Source organism: Parasteatoda tepidariorum, chromosome 6 (assembly GCF_043381705.1).
Source record: "Parasteatoda tepidariorum isolate YZ-2023 chromosome 6, CAS_Ptep_4.0, whole genome shotgun sequence".
Classification (NCBI taxonomy): domain Eukaryota; kingdom Metazoa; phylum Arthropoda; class Arachnida; order Araneae; family Theridiidae; genus Parasteatoda; species Parasteatoda tepidariorum.
Window position 1 is genome coordinate 15,785,778 of NC_092209.1, and position 19,195 is coordinate 15,804,972.

General features: G+C 32.6%; 1 protein-coding gene across 3 annotated transcripts in view; it reads left to right on the top strand.

The window, feature by feature from the left end:
• Window positions 1–19,195, top strand: part of LOC107443409 (low-density lipoprotein receptor-like) — a 33,251-nt gene that overhangs the window by 11,480 nt on the left and 2,576 nt on the right. The window contains exons 1-4 of one of the 3 annotated variants that reach the window (XM_071182025.1): window positions 4,487–5,863; window positions 14,483–14,710; window positions 16,717–16,941; window positions 18,730–18,957. In XM_071182025.1, the coding sequence (XP_071038126.1) occupies window positions 5,806–5,863; window positions 14,483–14,710; window positions 16,717–16,941; window positions 18,730–18,957 (739 nt within the window). In that variant the 5' untranslated portion in view covers window positions 4,487–5,805. Of the gene's footprint in view, window positions 1–340; window positions 569–3,330; window positions 3,589–4,486; window positions 5,864–14,482; window positions 14,711–16,716; window positions 16,942–18,729; window positions 18,958–19,195 lie in introns of those variants that run through there. The other 2 variants (XM_071182026.1, XM_043048566.2) reach the window with 2 other exon arrangements.

Sequence of the window (19,195 nt, forward strand, 5' to 3'; positions counted from 1 at the left end):
TCAACAACTGAAATTTAGAATAGTGTGATTAAGAAAAATATGTGAACTGTTTGCAATTTCAAATTAATATTGAAATGTACAGGTTTAGAATTTTCTACAGTGAAAAGTTTTCGGAACTTCAGTATTCAAAAAAGTATACAAAAACTAGACGTTAAGAACGTATCCAATGAGCGAGCAAAGCGAGCATTGGATTGCGAAGCAATCCGAAATGAACTACGAAAGCACTTCCAGGGGTTGGCGAGTGCCAGCGAGTAGGGGGCGAAGCTTCCTAGTTCACTTATAATTTATGAATAATTTTCATCATCTCTATTATTATAAAGATATTAATTTTTTGTTACAGCTTGTCCATTTCAAATTCGGTGTGAGGATGGATATTTTTGTATTGATGAATTGGATGTTTGCGACGGAAGAAAAGATTGCAAGGATAACAGTGACGAACGGGATTGCCATGCCAGAGTATGTTACTCAGAAACTGAATTTCGATGTAGAAGCGGGCAATGCGTCATGAAATCAGACGTATGTGATGAAATATCTGACTGTGAAGATGACAGTGACGAATCAAATTGCAGTAAATAAAACTTTATCTTTAGTTTAAGATATTTGGAAGCACTGAATCTGCTCGCTTCGCACTACCCAGACCCAGATAGCAAAAAAATGTTTATTTCAACTCACCAAAACCCTTTTATTGTAAACCTAATAAGATTTGTTTTGCGGTTTATGTGTAAGCCATCTAACCTTAGAACGAGAACTGTGACCATCTGCTCTATTCTACGCACATTACCCTAATCCAAAACCTCGGAAAACAACCTTAATATAAAAACCTTAAATCGAGGTTGTCTTAGCGTGAAAAAAATCCTTCAATACAGCTAGACTCAAGTTGAAAATAATCTTAAAACTAGGTAATTATAAGGTTTCTTTTCGCAAGGTTTTGTAAGCTCAGCTAAAATTAACCTTGTCTTGAAATTTTAATAGACTATGCAGTTGGACACTATCACAAGTGTGACATCAGCTAAGATACCATTATAGACCTAAGTGATAATACTTTTTAAAAAATAATTTTTAATCCTTTTAGGATGAAAGGTTTGAAGGTGATATATTTTTGCTTTATTAAAAAAAGGTTTTTAGTACAGATATTTTCGGGACAAAAAAAAGAAAGGCATAAGGTTACATGCTTTCTGGGTTTTCTTTTATTTGTCCATTTTGTTTTGTAACTTTCGCATTAAATCAAGAGCGAGGTTATAAAATAATGATTTCAAGAGCGAGACAATTTTTTCGTCGGTGAAGAATAAATAATCATTATAATTCATCGAAAAAAAAATTAAAGAGTAAAAGAATTTTCGTATTTTTACGTAAATTCTTTTTGCTCGTTAAAGTCGCACTATTTTTCGAACAAAATATAATTTCGAAAAAACAATACCATGCTTTAATTTTATATTTGAAAACGGCTCAATCAGCATGTCAAATTTCAACTCTGCCACTTCATTTTAGTGGGAAGTACAGAGTCTGACTAGAGCAGGGGCATAGGGGGGCAGTTGGCCCGGGCCCCCACTTCAGAGGAACCCCAAAAATCAAAAAGAAGGAAAAGAAGGATTTCTTCTGAACTTTTTTCATCTAATAAAATTTTTTTAAAACAAAATATCAGTACAGTGTAAAATAGTCAATTTTATACTAGCTTCTGCATTAATCTTTCATATGAACACAAAAAATCTCTATTTCGTAAATACATGGCTTTCTAGCACGGAATTAAGCTAAATTTTCACAGTTACAATGGACATATTTGGTCAATCAAAAGTTTTTTTTACATATCGCAAAATGTTATATGTTTACAAAAACACAGGATCTGATTGGCTTAATTGAGCCATTGTAATTGCGAAAATTTAGCTAAATTCCGCCCTAAATGTCAGCAAGGACATGAAATTTTCGCAGATAGATGACAAACTTAACAATCAGAAAACTGTAATCTTCACGATGGACATAGAAATGTCAAAAAATCAATAAAATAAGCAGAACGATATTTCGTCTAACCATTCGAGGGAGGGGGGCATTTATAACCATTTTAGATTCCAGTCACTTTCCTTGTTATATATCTATAATGAGGTGAAAGTTTTAAATACCTCCATAAAGTTCGGTTCTTCATCACTGAAATAGTATACCAAAGGGGCACCCCCCAAAGTAGTTTTTGCTAAGGGTCCAAATTTGGCTAGGTCGGGCCCTGGAAAAATATATCAGTCAACATAGTTTTTTTTTAATTTTTTTATTCTAAACTTCCAGTTTTATCTTAACATAGTTGATATAGACATAGTTGGTCCATCTAATTCCTTATTTTTTCCCTACATCTTCGTGATTTCAAGTTTTTAGGTCTTTGTGCGCAGCAAAACAAAATGAATGTTAAGTCGTGCACCCGAATAAGAGGAGGCCATTACGATAGTTAATAATTCTCTAAACTTAGTTAGAAACTTTGGAAACGCTTTGAGCCACAATATCGCGCAAATTATTAACTACTTTATTACGAGGCCTTTGATTTATTGCCTTTGCTTTGCCTTGTTGAACCATATTGTTGCGAAAACTTAAACATCTTACACATGATCGCAGGGGAAATTAAAGTTCAACTTGAAGAGCGAAGCATGGTTCATTTTTACATGTTATTAACAAATTGCAATGAATAAACTCCATATTATAGTTCCATTGACTTCGATTAAGATTTTACACTGAACCAATTTTTAAAAGGTACATTTACAAGGCGAGTCAAGGCTGCTTTATAATATCGACNATGTGATAAGAACTTTCAGCATTAATTAACTTTGGAATTGAGTATGCCCTTGTTTCAAAACGGATCTTTGATACTGCTTCCTATTTCGAAATTACCATTTATTATTATTTTAATGTGCTTAGCAATATGAAAACTAGCGATATCGAGAATTATTCAAAATTAAATAATAACTGAGGAACGTTGTTAATTGAATGATTTTGTTTTATCTTATGCACTGATTCGTATGAAACACAAAAAAGCGCCAGAAAGTTTTGTAGTAAACCTTTTTTTTTCATACTAAATTTGTAATTTAAGCGAAGAAAACAACTCCGTAGGCATGTAATTTTGAACCCAATCCCGAAGAAAAAGGAACTCCTGGATCAAATAGTGGAAAATGTTTTTTTTTTTTTTCAATTTTTAATAGAATTGCAGGCAAAACCTCAAAATTCAATCATTCAAATTTAAAGCGTCCATTAAATATACACTTATTTGCATTTAATATCGAAGATTTCTTCTGATTTTTTATCGTTGTTTTAAAAATTGTTGATTTTTTTGTATAATGAGATTTTTGTTTCATTTAGATGATGTGAAAAAAGAATCTACTGTTATCGACAGTGTTACTGATGATACTGCATTTGGAGAACTGGAACATTCAAGTTTCACAGATTTTTTCAAGAGTCTTTTCAAGCGAAATTCAACCAAATTTTAATATTTCAAATTAAAAATTCTCAAAATGTTTTATTCTTTTTAATTTCAATATTTATTGCTATTGATGCTTAATCAAATGAAATTTTTATATTTTTGAATTTAAATAAATAATTCAATGAACAAATAGAAAATAGTATATAGGTTTGGATTTATATACACTTATAGCAAGTACATTATTTTTAAAACAAAACTTTATATTTGATGGAAGTGTTTAATTTTCTTATTTTTTATACATTTAATGTATATAATAAATTTAGTTAAATATAATTATTTTTTCCTCTACTGAAAAAGTTTATTTTAAAAGATCAAGCAATTTCCAAACATCTATAGGATAGATATTGATTTTCCATTACAATTATCCTTAAAAATAGTTGCTTTAATAGCCTTCTCAGATAGCAAAATAAGGTTTATTCTCACCCAGCAAAAACCTTAAAATGTAAACCTTAAAAGGTTTGTATATTTTGATACTGTAGAATATAAAATATATCTTGTATCGTATTTTCTGCATTACAGAGCTATATTAGAATATAATGATAGTAAAAAATTAAATACATTCTCTAAAGCGTTACCTACTTTAAATGTTACTTTAAACTTTTCAAGAGACAGTTTCAAAATAATTTTTAAAAAATTTTCAAGTGAAACCCTCCCAAATTTCTACATAAATAATTTCTCCTTATTTTATAATTTTCAATAAAAAAATTAGTATTGTTTGATATTAATGATACATTTTTAAAAATATTTATCATGTAATTCAATCTTTATTAACACTAGAAACTTAGTATATATGTCATCGGCAGAGTATGAAACGCCGGCATTGTATAGAATACCTAGGCATTGTATATATTGCCAGTTGTTTTCATTCAAAGTATGAAATGTGAGAAATATTACATTCTTTCCCTAGGCATTGTATAAAATACCTAGGCATTCCATAGAATGACGAATGCTATTGAGGCAAAGTATGAAAAAAATGTACTGATGAAGTTATTATGTAAATAATGACNTTAATACTTACTGACGATAAATTAGAGGAAACACCAGTGTTTGGAGTATCGGCCAAATATATACTGGGCAATGGCACTTGACCTTACTAAAGGTCTAATCATACTAGGTCTAGTTAAGTGCTACAGCCTGGTATACATTTGCCCGGTATATCCTACACTGATGTTTTTTTAAGGTCAACTGCCACTGCCCGGCATGATTTTGCCCGGTATACCCTACACTGATATTTTTTTAAGGTCAAGTGCCATTGCCCGGTATATATTTGCCCGATACTCCAAACACTGATGTTTCTTCCAATCTATCGTCAGTAAGTGTTAAAATATCAAAGAAATAAAATAATATCGACGAATAAATTAATATCAAGTCGGATGTAATAAATATTTCGAACATTCACCAAAGTGGCTATGTGATTGTTGACATCCACCGGTGAAAGTCGACATTCTCCAGATTTCGGTCATTCACAGTAACATGCATTTCTCAAAAATAAAAATGTTATTCTGAAAAAATACTAAGAGTGCTATTAAAAAACATTTATTCAAAATGTGTAAAGAAAAATAAAAAGTTGTGCAAATTATAATGTATGCTTTTCTTATTAAAGGAAACAAAATTTTCATATAAAAAATGAGAAATTAACCTACTTGTTGCAGCATAACAGGCTTGAATGACGTTCTGAATATGTCATTTTGTCATGACATTTTGACGAATCGGAGATGTATTTTATACTTTGCCGGTTTCTAATTTGGCATTCTATGGAATGCCTAGGAAATCTGTGAAATATAAATCATTTCATACATTGCCAGCTAGTTTTAGGCATTATATACAATGCCTAGGCATTCTATAAAATGCGGGATATCAAACTTAGCCGGTAACATATACAAATAATGCCCAAAAGCAGTCAAAATGACAAGAAATAACTAATGTATAAAGAAATTTGATTAAAATTAATTTTTAATATTATTTTCAGTTATATAACAAGTTATTAGTAAATATAAACAATAAAAAAAATTACTTCATTTTAAAAAAGAAATAATTAATGCATTATTATTTGTACATTTTTTGCAAATGAAAAAGCGCTCAAAATGACTTCCTTGGACAATCTAATGATAAAAATGCCCATTGACTCGACTTGCTGTAGAAAAAAAAAAGCTTTTTGGTGAGATTAAATGTATAAGTAGTTAAATTTTTATTTTATTTGTGTTAAGAATCTTTTATCAAGACATTTTAATTAATTTCCGGTTGCTGATATACCCTTTTGTAGACTTCCTCATTTAATGCTTGTTAAGGCAAATCATTATTCGTTATTTTTGAAATATTAACTCAATTGTAAGTTGAGTATTCAATTGTATACAATGGATCTACGTATAATAATTGCTTTGTTTATCACCGTTGTAGTATCTTCAACGCACGGTAAGCATGATAAAGATACTCTTAATTTATATTTAAATATTAAAATATAAAATTTTAGAACTTTTTTTGGAGTGGACTTGGGTGAAAGTAAAATAATTTTTTGTTAGATAAAAAATGAATAGCGTTGGCCCTATCACTTTTGAAAGACATTGAGGAGTTTTCGGTAGTGATAGACGTTTAACCTCCTGACTTCCAATAAACATTTTTATACTGCCATTTATTTCGGGTTATGCTATTATTAAATTATTTTGTGATTGTGATTGATTTATTAAATAAAATTTATTTAGTGAGACCCAAAAACTAATTTGATTTTTAGAACTTTTTTTGGGGGGTGGAATTTAAAACTTTAAAGAGTTAGCAGTAAGCGTGGAGCTTGAAATAACGACTCATAACGTACAAGAGAATGTAGCTCTCTAGTGTTGACCTCTAGATCTAACTCGAACCTTTATTGTTACCCGCATTTAACTTGAAGAAGCCTTCTTTTTATTCCCTGAGTTTATCTGTAGATGATCGAACAAATCACATGGTTTCCCATCTTTATTTAGAATTTGAGATTCGTGGTGAGTATACTTACCAAAGCCTAAATAATAGGAGAAAATGCTTTAAAACCAATAGGTTAAACAATACGAGAAAATACGATTCTTACTTAAATAATGTACTTCAGGCAAGTAAACTCATAAATGCGATAAACAATTTTTTTAAAATTCAGTAACTTAGTTTAATAAATTTTTAGTCATGTTTAATTATTAGATAAAAAGGATTCATTTCAGCTTTTAGAAATTTTTTGCTTAATGTCGGATATTTTTCTTCACATTTTGATCATGAAACTCAACTCAATAATAAGATGTTTGTATACATGAGAGATTGATTGAATCGAATCTTATTTTTCTTATAATTTTTCTATGTAATTAAAAATTCTGACTAATGATGGTAAATTGAATTAAATTTCTATACAGTGTAGAAATATAAAAAAACTTTTTAATCCATGTTTTTTTTTCATTCTTTACTTTTCCTTATCTCTTACGTAATCAAATTAACCAAACTGTCCAAGTTAAAATATATTGGACGAGTTGTCTGACGTGATTATTATGAAAGTGCATCCAACTTTTTTTTTGTCTGCTGAAAATAGATTTGTTTTCCCTTTTTTGTCCTTTTTTGTATTTTTTTTAGTTTAGTAGCTGTTTAAGCAGCCGATTGCGACAAAGCAAAAACTGCCAAAATTTTGATTGGCGATAAAAAGGGCAATAAAGTTCGCTTGTATTATTTAGAAAACAAATGCAACTAGCATTGGTTTCATGATCAGCTGAAATTTAAGTACTCTCGCTAGAAAGTTTTGTTGAAATTACGATTGACGATAAATTCTGTTTGGTGACAAAAATGGCGCTATAAATTCTGCTTGTTAGTGAAAGAAAAATTGAAGCAAGCCTATTCATCTAGCAAAATTTTGAACACTTTTCGACATGAGGTCAAAATTGGTAGTGGTGATAATTTCACGATAAATTCTAATTGTAACGGTCAGAAAATGATTGATATTCATAAAGAACGCACCCCCAATAGCTTTAGCAAGTCGGATTTCCTTTAGCAAGATGCTTTAGCAAGTCGGATTTCCACATAGCAAAATAAGGTTTATTTTCACATAGCAAAAACGTTTTAATGTAAAGCTGAAAAGGTATGCAAGCAATGCTGTTTACGTGTAAACCTTCTAACCTTAAAGCGAAATCTGAGGCAATCTGCTTTATTTTAAGCACATTTCCCTAATCCAAAACCTTGGAAAACAACATTCTGTATAAAAACCTTAAAGCGAGATTGACTTAGGGTTTTCAAACGTGAAAAAAATGCTTTAATAATGCTAATCTCAAGGTGAAAATAATCATTAATCTAGGTCATTATAAGGTTTCTTTTCTCGAAAGCTAGTATGCTCAGCTAAAATTCACCTTGACGTGAAACTTTAAATGGACAAAGAAATTTGATCCTATCGCTAGTGTGACGTCAGCTAAAACTGTCATTATGGACCTAAACAACAATACTTCTTAAAAAGCTTTAAATAATAATTTTTAAGAAGTATTGACATTATTTAAACGATTATGCCAGCAGGACTTACACTAAAGTTTCTGCAAATGAGCTAGAGTGCTGCTCTTAATGCTTTTGCAGTCACATTCATATGTCAGTTTGAACGGTGGATTAAAAATAGAAACGAAAATAAAATAATTTTAGATTTGGTAGAGCAGACCCTTGAAGCAGATTGAATACCGGTGACCTTCATTTTTATATATATTTTTTGTGACGTTATAAAGAGAAGTGAAAATATATTTTGATATTTTTTATTTATAAAAAACAGTCAATCAATTACTAAAAAAAATTCATAGATAATCGAAATTATATTTGTACTAAAATATAAAATACAAAAAAAAGAAATATTAAACTTTTTTTCCATTCGTATTCAAATATTTATCAATAAATGATTCTTTAAAACTAAATAAATTTCTACGTTGAATAACTGTTTCTTTCGCAGTCAAAGTAATAGCAAATTTGAAAAATTGTTTGGAAGTGAGCTGTGTTTGGAAGATTCTCAGACAAATACTATAATATGAGGGCGGGCATTGTCCTGTTGAAACACAGCGCCTGGCAAGGCTTGAAGGAAGAGAACAGCTTGGGNTGAAAGAAAAATTGAAGCAAGCCTATTCATCTAGCTCAGAACGCAGTTCAATTTTGAACACTTTTCGACACGAGGTCAAACTTGGTAGTGGTGATAATTTCACGATAAATTCTAATTGTAACGGTCAGAAAATGATTGAAATTCATAGAGAACGCAACCCCCCATATATGCTTTAGCAAGTCGGATTTCCACATAGCAAAATAAGATTTATTTTTACTTAGCAAAAACCTTTTCATGTAAACCTAAAAAGGTTTGTAATGCTGTTTACGTGTAAACCTTCTAACCTTAAAGCGAAATCTGTGACAATCTGCTTTATTTTAAGCACATTACCCTATTCCAAAACCTTGGAAAATAACATTCTAAATAAAAACCTTAAATCGAGTTTGACTTCGGGTATTCAAACGTGAAAAAAAAAGCTTTAATAAAGCTAATCTCAAGGTGAAAATAATCATTAATCTAGGTCATTATAAGATTTCTTTTCTCGAAAGCTTGTATGCTCAGCTAAAATTCACCTTGTCATGAAACTTTAAATGGACAAAGAAATTTGATCCTATCGCTAGTGTGACGTCAGCTAAAACGTCAATATGGACCTAAACAACAATACTATTTATAAAGCTTTAAAAAAAATTTTAAGAAGAAAAGTATTGACATTATTTAAACGATTATGCCGGCAGAACTCTCACTAAAGTTTCTTCTGCAAATGAGCTAGAGTGCTGCTCTTAATGCTTTTGCAGTCACTTTCATATGTCAGTTTGAACGGTGGATAAAAAATAGAAACGAAAATCAAATAATTTTAGATTTGGTAGAGCAGACCCTTACAGCAGATCGACTACCGGTGACCTTCATTCTTATATGTATATTTTGTGACGCTCTAATGACTAGCGAAAATATATTTTGATATTTTTTATTTATGAAAAACAGTCAATCAATAACTAAAAAAAATTCATTAGATAATCGAAATTATATTATTACCAAAATACAAAAAAGAAGTATTTTATTCTTTCGTATTCAAATATTTATCAATAAATGATTTTTTAAAACTAAAAAAATTTCTATGTTGACTAACTATTTCTTTCTCAGTCAAGTAATAACAAATAAGTGTAAATTTGAAAAATCATTTGGAAGAGAGCTGTGTTTGGAAGATTCTCAGAAAAATACACCGGTTAGAATATTCTGAAAAATACACCGGTGTTTCATTCTGTATTTCATAACTATAAATCATCAAAATGCTAAATATAACATTTTTCAATTATATTGACATAAATTGATGCATAACATAAATTGATGATTTATTCTGTATTTCATAACTACAAATTATCAAAATGCAAAATATAAATTCATGTTTGTGAAAATTGCAACACCATGAAGGAATCGTCATAAATAAATGAAATTTAATACACAGCTGATTAGTAGCAGTACAAGCAAATGATTAAATTTTCAAACCAAACAAACAATAACAAGAGATCAAAATAAGTATTTTGTGTAACAGTCAAACAAATTTTGAATGTTTGCTTGAGAAAAAGCATTTCATTTTGTTTGTATACGTACCCAAAGTTCATCTGTAGAAGCAACAGGACGATGATCACGAGTGAGACGCCGACCAGCGAAATCCCACACATGTTCAATTGGCGATATATCCGGGGAATACGCAGGCCAAGGAAGAAGCTGTACCTACCGCGATGCAAGGCACGATTGCACAGTCCTAGCAATATAAGGGCGGGCATTGTCCTGTTGAAATACAACGCCTGGAAAATCTTGAAGGAAGAGAACAGCTTGGGGCTGTAGAACTTCACTGATGTGCCGGTTGCTGTTCAGATTACCCACAATTCGTAGCAATTGAGTTTGTCCATGATATGCAATGGCACACCAGACCATAACTACAAATTAAAGCGGGATTCGTCAGAAATCACTACACACTGCCAATCTGCATGCCAGTCCCTATGCTGGTTGGCCCATTGCAGCCGCAGGCGGTGATGGTTTAGCGTGATGGTGATCCTGTATAAAGGAGTACATTGCACGCAGTCCACGCTGCATCAGACGTCTATGAATTGATGAAGCACGCAATGAAACACCTGTAGCTATTCACCACTGTGCTGCCAGTTGTGTAGTGGGGGCCGTAAGGTCAAACAGCGCCATGCGGACCGAGTGTCTACAGTCGCGAGGTGACGTGACATTTCGGGGTCCACTCCCGGATTTCCAAGTTGTCTGACACTCGTTTGTCCACTTCTTCCAAACACGCACCACTGTGCTGCTGTTACGCTGCACACGAGCGGCATCTGCACCATAAGATAATCCAGCTTCCCGAAGGCCGATGGTTCTCCCCCCTTCAAAGTCCGTAATTTGCTGAAAACTCGCTCTCTTTCATCAAAGATGCATAAGTAACGACTAAGCTAACGTTTACCACAAGTAGATTACCAGCGATTACCATACACGCGTCGCTACAGCCGTCTATTTACTCGGATCCATCAGCCGTTTAGAGGGCGCTGCTCAGCATGCGCTACGGGTCTGAAATTCTAATCATTTGCATAACATGCTCTACTTTGCATTTCCTGAAAATTTCAGCTATCTCGCATGAGTCCTTTACGGTGTTGCAATTTTCGCAAACATGAGTTTAACATTTCTCAATTATTTTGACCTAAATTTATGCAAAATAATGAAAACAAATTTTTTAAAAAATTCTGCGTCAAAGGGTTACGGAAGGGAATCTGAGAAGCATTAAAAATCCTCACTGAGGCGAGTTTAGCCGTGTTAACTGAATAAAACATCTGGGACTGTATGAAATATCAGGGCACCTGAGGCCGCTTGCGTCCCTTTTCCCATTCATCCTGAGCTTGAACTGAGTGGTGCTTCATTGAGGTTGTGGAATGCAACTGAAGTAAAGGAGTTTAGAAGTATTCCCTTCTTTAAGTTAGTTTAGATCCCATCTTTTTTTAGCATATAAAAATACTGCGGAGGTAGAAGATATTGACAATGTTAACCTTCATCTATGAAAAGGTACCCCATCATAGAATCGAGTTAACATATTTCATATACTAATGAATTGGAATTGTACTTTTGTAGTGGTAGATACACTACAGTACTCCCTCACCAGAATTATATCTGTTATAGAATTCGATGAACAGACACCACTAGTTGATTCATTAATATTTTGCCAAAAGCCGGTAGAGCTGTATTAAGATAACCGTGCAATTAGCTGATCGTGAGAGCTGTATTAAGTGTACGGTTGTGGTTGCTCCTGTGTTGCCATTAGCAGTCGAGTGTATGCAGACCACGTTGTGTGTGAACGAGACTGAGTGGTAACAGCGCGTGGAGGTTGAAAATGTCGCAGTCACAAGTCAAATGTTCAAAGTGGACCATCCATCGACGTAGGCGTGTTCAGATCGAAGTGGGGCGTTACTGTCAAGAAAGGCGTGTTCTGATCTAAGTGGGAGTTTTTGATAAGGTAGGCGTCTTCACATCACGCCCGAAGGTCACGTATGTGGAGGTAGTAGATCTCGACCATGTTAATCTTCATCTTAGAAATGGTTACCAGTCATAGAACCGAGTTAACATGTCTTATATACTTATGTTTAGGAATTGTATTTTTGTAGTGGTAGATACTCTACAATACTACAGAAATTATTGGATACAAAAAAGAAAATTTATGCAATATATATGCTATAAGAAATTTACAATAAACAATATAAATCTGGAAAATTGATCAATAATTAAGGAAGTACTATAATAAGGACTATAATAGGGAATGAGATATTAGGTTTATAGTTTTTGTTATGAATGATAAGGGGGGAAAAAGAAAGAAAACGAACAATAAGGAAAGAAAAGAAAGCTAACTGTTTTATTTCCAGCAAAAATAAATAAAAAATAATAATAAATCATAGAGTATTATTTTAAAAAAAATCAAAAGTTTTGGTTCTCTTACCAATTATTAGCCTACTTTTTTGTATCTGAAATCGTTATTTATTTTAGAGAATTTATATTTTTTTCTTTCCGATTGTCAATTCAAATTTCAGTGCGACAATGGAAATTGTATTGACGAAAGCTATGTTTGTGACGGAGACAACGATTCCGAAGATAGAAGTGACGAACGCGATTGCCATGACAGAGTATGTGACTCAGAAACCGAATTTCGATGTAGAAGCGGGTATTGCGTCCTGAAATCAGACGAATGTAATGGAGTATCTGACTGTGGAGATGACAGTGACGAATCACATTGCAGTAAATACAACTTTATCTGTAGTTTAAAATATTTGGAAGCTCCGAATCTGCTCGCTTCGCTCCCCAATTCTCTAGACCCAGATAGACCACAAAAAAAGAAGTATTAATTTTTTTTTTCTATTCGTCTTCATTTATTTATCAATAAATGATTTTTTGAATCTAAAGAAATTTCTATTTTGAATAACTATTTCTTTCAGAGTCAAGTAATAGCAAATTAGTGCAAATATGAAAAATTATAGGAAGTGAGCTGTGTTTAGAAAATTCTCAGAAAAATACACCGGTTAGAATACTCCGAAAAATACACCGGTTAGAATACTCCGAAAAATACACCGGTGTTTTATTCTGTATTTCATTACTATAAATTAACAAAATGATAAATTTAACATTTTTCAATTATTTTGACCAAAATTAATACAAAATAATGAAAAATATTTTCTTAAAAAAATTCTGCGTTAAAGCGTAAATGGAATTTGAGAAACATTAAAAATCCTCACTGAGGCGAGTTTAGCCATCCCCTTCTACATCTGAAAGCCTCTACAAGGTTTGCGCAGACTATTTAAAAAGTGAACCAGTTGTGCGCATGAAACTAAATTCTTTTTTAAAAGTTATTGAGGGAAATTTATCATATATATTTGATAATTGCATATGTAGTGGTTGACTAGTTAATAAGTCAAACCAATCATATTAAAAAATTAAACAAATATTTAGACATATATTTACAACCACTATCATATTTTTCGTAGATTTTCTATTAAATGCTTCTTTCGTAAACATATTTACCCTTATAGTGGTCTAATCGGATTACCAACAAAAAACCGTGTGGAGGCTTCCAGTTGTAGGGGGAGTTGGATTAGCCGTGTGCGTATTCCCTATAAGGTCCCATCTTTTTTTAGTATATAAAAATACTGCGGATGTAGTAGATATTGACAATTTTAACCTTTATCTATGAAAAGGTACCCCCATCATGGAATCGTGTCAACATACTTCATATGCTAATGAATAGGAATTGTATTTTTGTGGTGGTAGATACACTACAGAACTTCCCCATCAGAATTGTATCTGTGATAGAATTCGATGGACAGACAACGCTAGTTGATTAATTGCTGTTTTGTGAGAAGCCGGCAGAGATGTAATAACATCACCGAACATTTTGCTGATCGTGAGAGCTGTATTAAGTTCACGGTCGTGGTTGCTTCTGTGTTGCCATTAGCTGTCGAGTGTATGCAGGCCGATGTTGTGTGCGATCGACACTGAGTATCAATAGCGAGAAGAGGTTGATAATGTCACAGTCACAGGTCAATTGTTCAAAATGGACCATAAATCGAAGTAGACTTGTTCAGATCGATCATTGTTTTTGACATGTGAAATAACTAGATATTAGTAAAAAACGTTTCGTCCACGAAATGAACGGATTACAATTTCAAACAAAAATGACATGATTTTTTTTTTTTTTTTTTTTTTTTTTTTTTTTTTTTTTTTTTTTTTTTNTTACTCAAGGGATTCAGATCGAAGGTTTATAGTTTATGTTATGAATGAGAAGGAAAAAAAAAAGAAAACGATTTATACGGAAAGAACAAGCAAGATTTCTGTTTTACTTCCAGCGAAAATAAATAAAAAAAATAATAATAAATCATAGAATATTATTAAAAAAAATTCTAAAGTTTTGGTTCTCTTACTTATTATTAGCATACACTTTTGCAACTGGAATCGATATTTATTTTAAGGAATTTATTTTTTTTTCCTTACAGCTGCTTGTCCCTTCAAATTTCAGTGCGACGATGGATATTGTATTGATGAATTGTATGTTTGCGACGGAGAAAATGATTGCAAAGATAACAGTGACGAACGTGATTGCCATGCCAGAGTATGTGACTCAGAAACTGAATTTCGATGTCAAAGCGGGCAATGCGTCCGGAAATCATTCATATGTGATAGATATTCTGACTGTGAAGATGACAGTGACGAATACAATTGCAGTAAATACAAATTTATCTATAGTTTAAAATATTTGGAAGTTCCGAATCTGCTCGCTTCGCTCTCCAAGTCCCCAGATAGCAAAAAAATGTTTATTTCAACTCACCAAAACCCTTTTATTGTAAACCTAAAAAAGTTTGTAATGCGGTTTACGTGTAAGCTATCTAACCTTAAAATGAGATCTGTGACCATCTTCTCTATTTTACGCACATTATCCTAATCCAGTGTTTCCCAAAGTGTGGTTAGCATACCGCCAGGAGTACGGGAACGGTTTAGCTGAGGTACACGTTCTTATGCGAAATATTTTACAACAAACGAGAATTTCAAAAAATGTTATTTAAAAACAAAGCTAACCATGGAAATTTACGATTACGTATTTTTCTATTGGCTAATTTTTGAAGAGTTAACTTTCAATAATTGTGGTGTCAACATCCAGTCGTGACTTTTAACATTTTTTCAAATTTTTTATAGCAAAAAATACATCCATATTTTCATTAATGGTATAAAGCGTTACGAAAAATTTAGAAATGGTACACAAAATTCACAAGTTTGGGAAACACTGCTAATCCGAAACCTTGAAAACAACCTTATATATAAAAACCTTAAATCGAGGTTGTCTCAGCGTGAAAAGAAATCCTTCAACAAAGCTAGCCTCAATTTGAAAATAATCTTATATATAGGAAGTTATAAGATTTATTTTCGTAAAGTCTGGTATGCTTATCTAAAATCCACCTTGTCTTGAAATTTTAGTCGACAATGCAATTTGATCCCATCACTAGTGTGACGTCAGCTAAAATGTTATTAAGGACCTTAAGTAGCAATACTTTTTAAAAAAGCTTCAAAAAATAATTTTTAATCCTTTTTGGATGAAAGGTTTGATACTGCAGTATATTTCTTTATTGAAAAAAGGTTTTTAGTGCAAACATTTTCGTGACAGAAAAAAGAAAGCTCCAACACAAGATTGACGTAAGGTTACATTCTTTCTCGGTGGAAAGGGAAAATAAGAAATTAAACTGAAAGAAAAGAGAAGCAAGCTAACTATTTTACCTCCAGCGAAAATAAAAATATAGAAAAATCATAGAATGCTATAAGAAAATCAAAGTTTTGGTTCTCTTACCTATTATTAGCCAACATATTTGTAACTGATTTCGATATTTATTTTAAAGAATTTATCTTTTTTGTTACAGCTGCTTGTCCATTCCAATTTCAGTGTGANGCAGAGTCAACTTTCAATAATTGTCGTGCCAACATACAGTTGTGATTTTTAACATTTTTTCGAATTTTTTATAGCAAAAAATAGATCCATATTTTCATTAGTGGTACACAGCGTTACGAATAATTTAGAAAGGTCACACAAAATTCACAAGTTTGGGTAACACTGCTAATCCGAAACCTTGAAAACAACCTTATATATAAAAACGTTAAATCAAAGTTGTCTCAGCGTGAAAGAAAATCCTTCAACAAAGCTAGCCTCAAGGTGACAATAATCATATATATATAGGTATTTATAAGATTTCTTTTCGTAAAGTTTGGCATGCTTATCTAAAATCCACATTGTCTTGAAATTTTAATGGACAAAGCAATCTGATTCTATCGCTAGTGTGACGTCAGCTAAAATGTTATTAAGGACCTTAAGTAACAATACTTTTTAAAAAAGCTTTAAAAAATAATTTTTAATCCTTTTAGGATTAAAGGTTTGATACTGCAATATTTTTCTTTATTGAAAAAAGGTTTTTAGTGCAAACATTTTCGTGACAGAAAAAAGAAAGTTCCAACACAAGATTGACGTAAGGTTACATTCTTTCTCGGTGGAAAGGGAAAATAAGAAATTAAACTGAAAGAAAAGAGAAGCAAGCTAACTATTTTACCTCCAGCGAAAATAAAAATATAGAAAAATCATAGAATGCTATAAGAAAATCAAAGTTTTGGTTCTCTTACCTATTATTAGCCTACATATTTGTAACTGATTTCGATATTTATTTTAAAGAATTTATCTTTTCTGTTACAGCTTGTCCATTCCAATTTCAGTGTGACGATGGATATTGCACTGATGAAATGTATGTTTGCGACGGAGAAAATGATTGCGATGATAACAGCGACGAACGCGATTGCCCTGCCAAAGTATGTGACTCAGAAACCGAATTTCAATGTAGAAGCGGGCAATGCATCCGGAAATCAGACGTGTGCAATGGAGTATTTGACTGTGAAGATGACAGTGACGAATACAATTGCAGTAAGTCAAACTTCATCTGTATTTTAAAACATTTGGAAGCTTCGAATCTGCTCGCTTCGCTCCCCAACTCCCCAGACCCAGTTAGCGAAGAAGAAAGAAAAAAAGATTTATTTTAACTTACCAAAACCCTTTTATTGTAAATCTAAAAAGGTTTGTAATGCTGTTTACGTGAAAGCCTTCTTACCTTAAAACGAGATCTGTGACCATCTTCTCTATTCTACGTACATTACTCTAATCCAGTGTTTCCCAAAGCGTGGTTCGCTTACCCCTAGGGGTACAGGAACAGTTTAGCGAAGGTTCGTGTTCTTTTGCGAAATATCTTGGAACAAACAAGAATTTCAGAAAATTTTATTAAAAAACAAAGCTAGTTACGGAAATTTACAATTGCGTCTTTTTCTATGGGCTGTTTTCTGCAGAGTTAACATTGATTGATTGATTTGTTCATTTATGTCGCTTTAGAGCTGCACTATCTGCTACTGGCGACGGTCTGAGATACATACATGTGGATGATCCGAAGACATGCCATCAGAATTTTGATCCCTTGCAGAGGGGATGGCACCCCTGCTTCGGTAGCCCGACGACCTGCACGCGAATTCGAGCACTTTACTTTAGAACTGTTTAACGAATACCAATACCGCACACCCATGGTCCCTACGCAGACTGATCCAAGTTGTCACCAACCCCAACACTGACAGCAGTCAGTGATGCTTGACTTCGGTGATCTGCTGGGTCTTAACGATCAGTCCACTGCGGGACGAGTTAACATTCAATAATTAGTGGTGTCAACGGCTAGTTGTGATTTTTAACTTTTGTGCAAATTTTTTGTAGTAAAAAATACACTCATTTTTTCATTAGTGATGCACAGCGTTACGAAAAATTTAGAAAGATTACACAAAATTCACACACGGCTCTTCCAAAATCTCGGAAAACAGCCTTATATATAAAAACCTTAAATCTTGGTTGTCTCAGCGTGAAAAGAATTCTTCAATAAAGCTAGCCTCAAGGTGAAAATAATCTTATATAGAGGTAATTATAAGGTTTCGTTTCGTTAAGCCTGGCACGCTGAGCTAAAATCCAGCTTGTCTTGAAATTTTGATGGACAATGCAATTCGATGATATCGGATATGTGACGTCAGCTAAGACATCATTAAGGATTCTAAGGGGTAATACTTTTTAAAAAGCTTTAAAAAGTAATTTTTCATCCTTTTAGGATGATATGTTTGAAGTTGCTATATTTTTGCTTTATTGAAAAAATGTTTTTGGTACAGATATTTTCGTGACAGAAAAAAGAAAATTCCGAACAAGGTAGATGTAAGGTTACATATTTTCTGGGTGGGAAGGGAAAAAAGAAAATTGAACTATAAGGAAAGGGAAGCAAGCTAACTGTTTTACTTCCAGCGAAAATAAAAATGTAAAAAAATCATAGAATATTATAATAAAGAAAAGAAGAAAAAATCAAAAGTTTTGGTTCTCTAATCGGGGAAACCTGTTTGTCCGCGCATGCGCGCACTGTTACGAGAGCTTCGCAGAGCAGAAGATGCTTTCATGTTAAAGACAACAGCAGCTTTCTCTTTGCGGGAATTTTCCCCTTTATCTACCTATAACTTTTCTATGTCATGTGTGTGTCTAAATAAACGATTGAAAAGACACATTGTCTGTCAATTATTCACTTATTAATGAATAGCTTTCATCATCTCTATATCTCTAATATCTTAATCACTATTATTATTCTACCTTTTTGTAACTGATATCGATATTTATTTTAAAGAATTTATTTTTCTGTTTAAGCTTGTCCATTTGGATTTCGGTGCGACGATGGATATTATTGTCTTGATGAATTGGAGATTTGCAATGGAAGGCGAGATTGCGAAGATTACAGTGATGAACGCAATTGCCATGCTAGAGTTTGTGACTCAGAAACCAAATTTCGATGTAGAAGCGGGCAATGCGTCCGGAAATCAGACGTGTGTGATGGAATATTTAACTGTGCAGATGGCAGTGACGAATACAATTGCAGTAAATAAAATTTTATTTGTAGTTCAAAATATTTAGAAACTCCGAATCTGCTCGCTTCTTTTCCCAAATCCCCAGACGCAGATATCAGAAAAAGATTTATTTTAACTCACCAAAACTCTTTTATATTAAACCTAAAAAAGGTTTGTAGTGCGGCTGTAGGCCTTCTAACCTTAAAACGAGATCTATGACCATCTGTTCTATTCTACGCACATTACCCTAATCCAAAACCTTTGAAAAC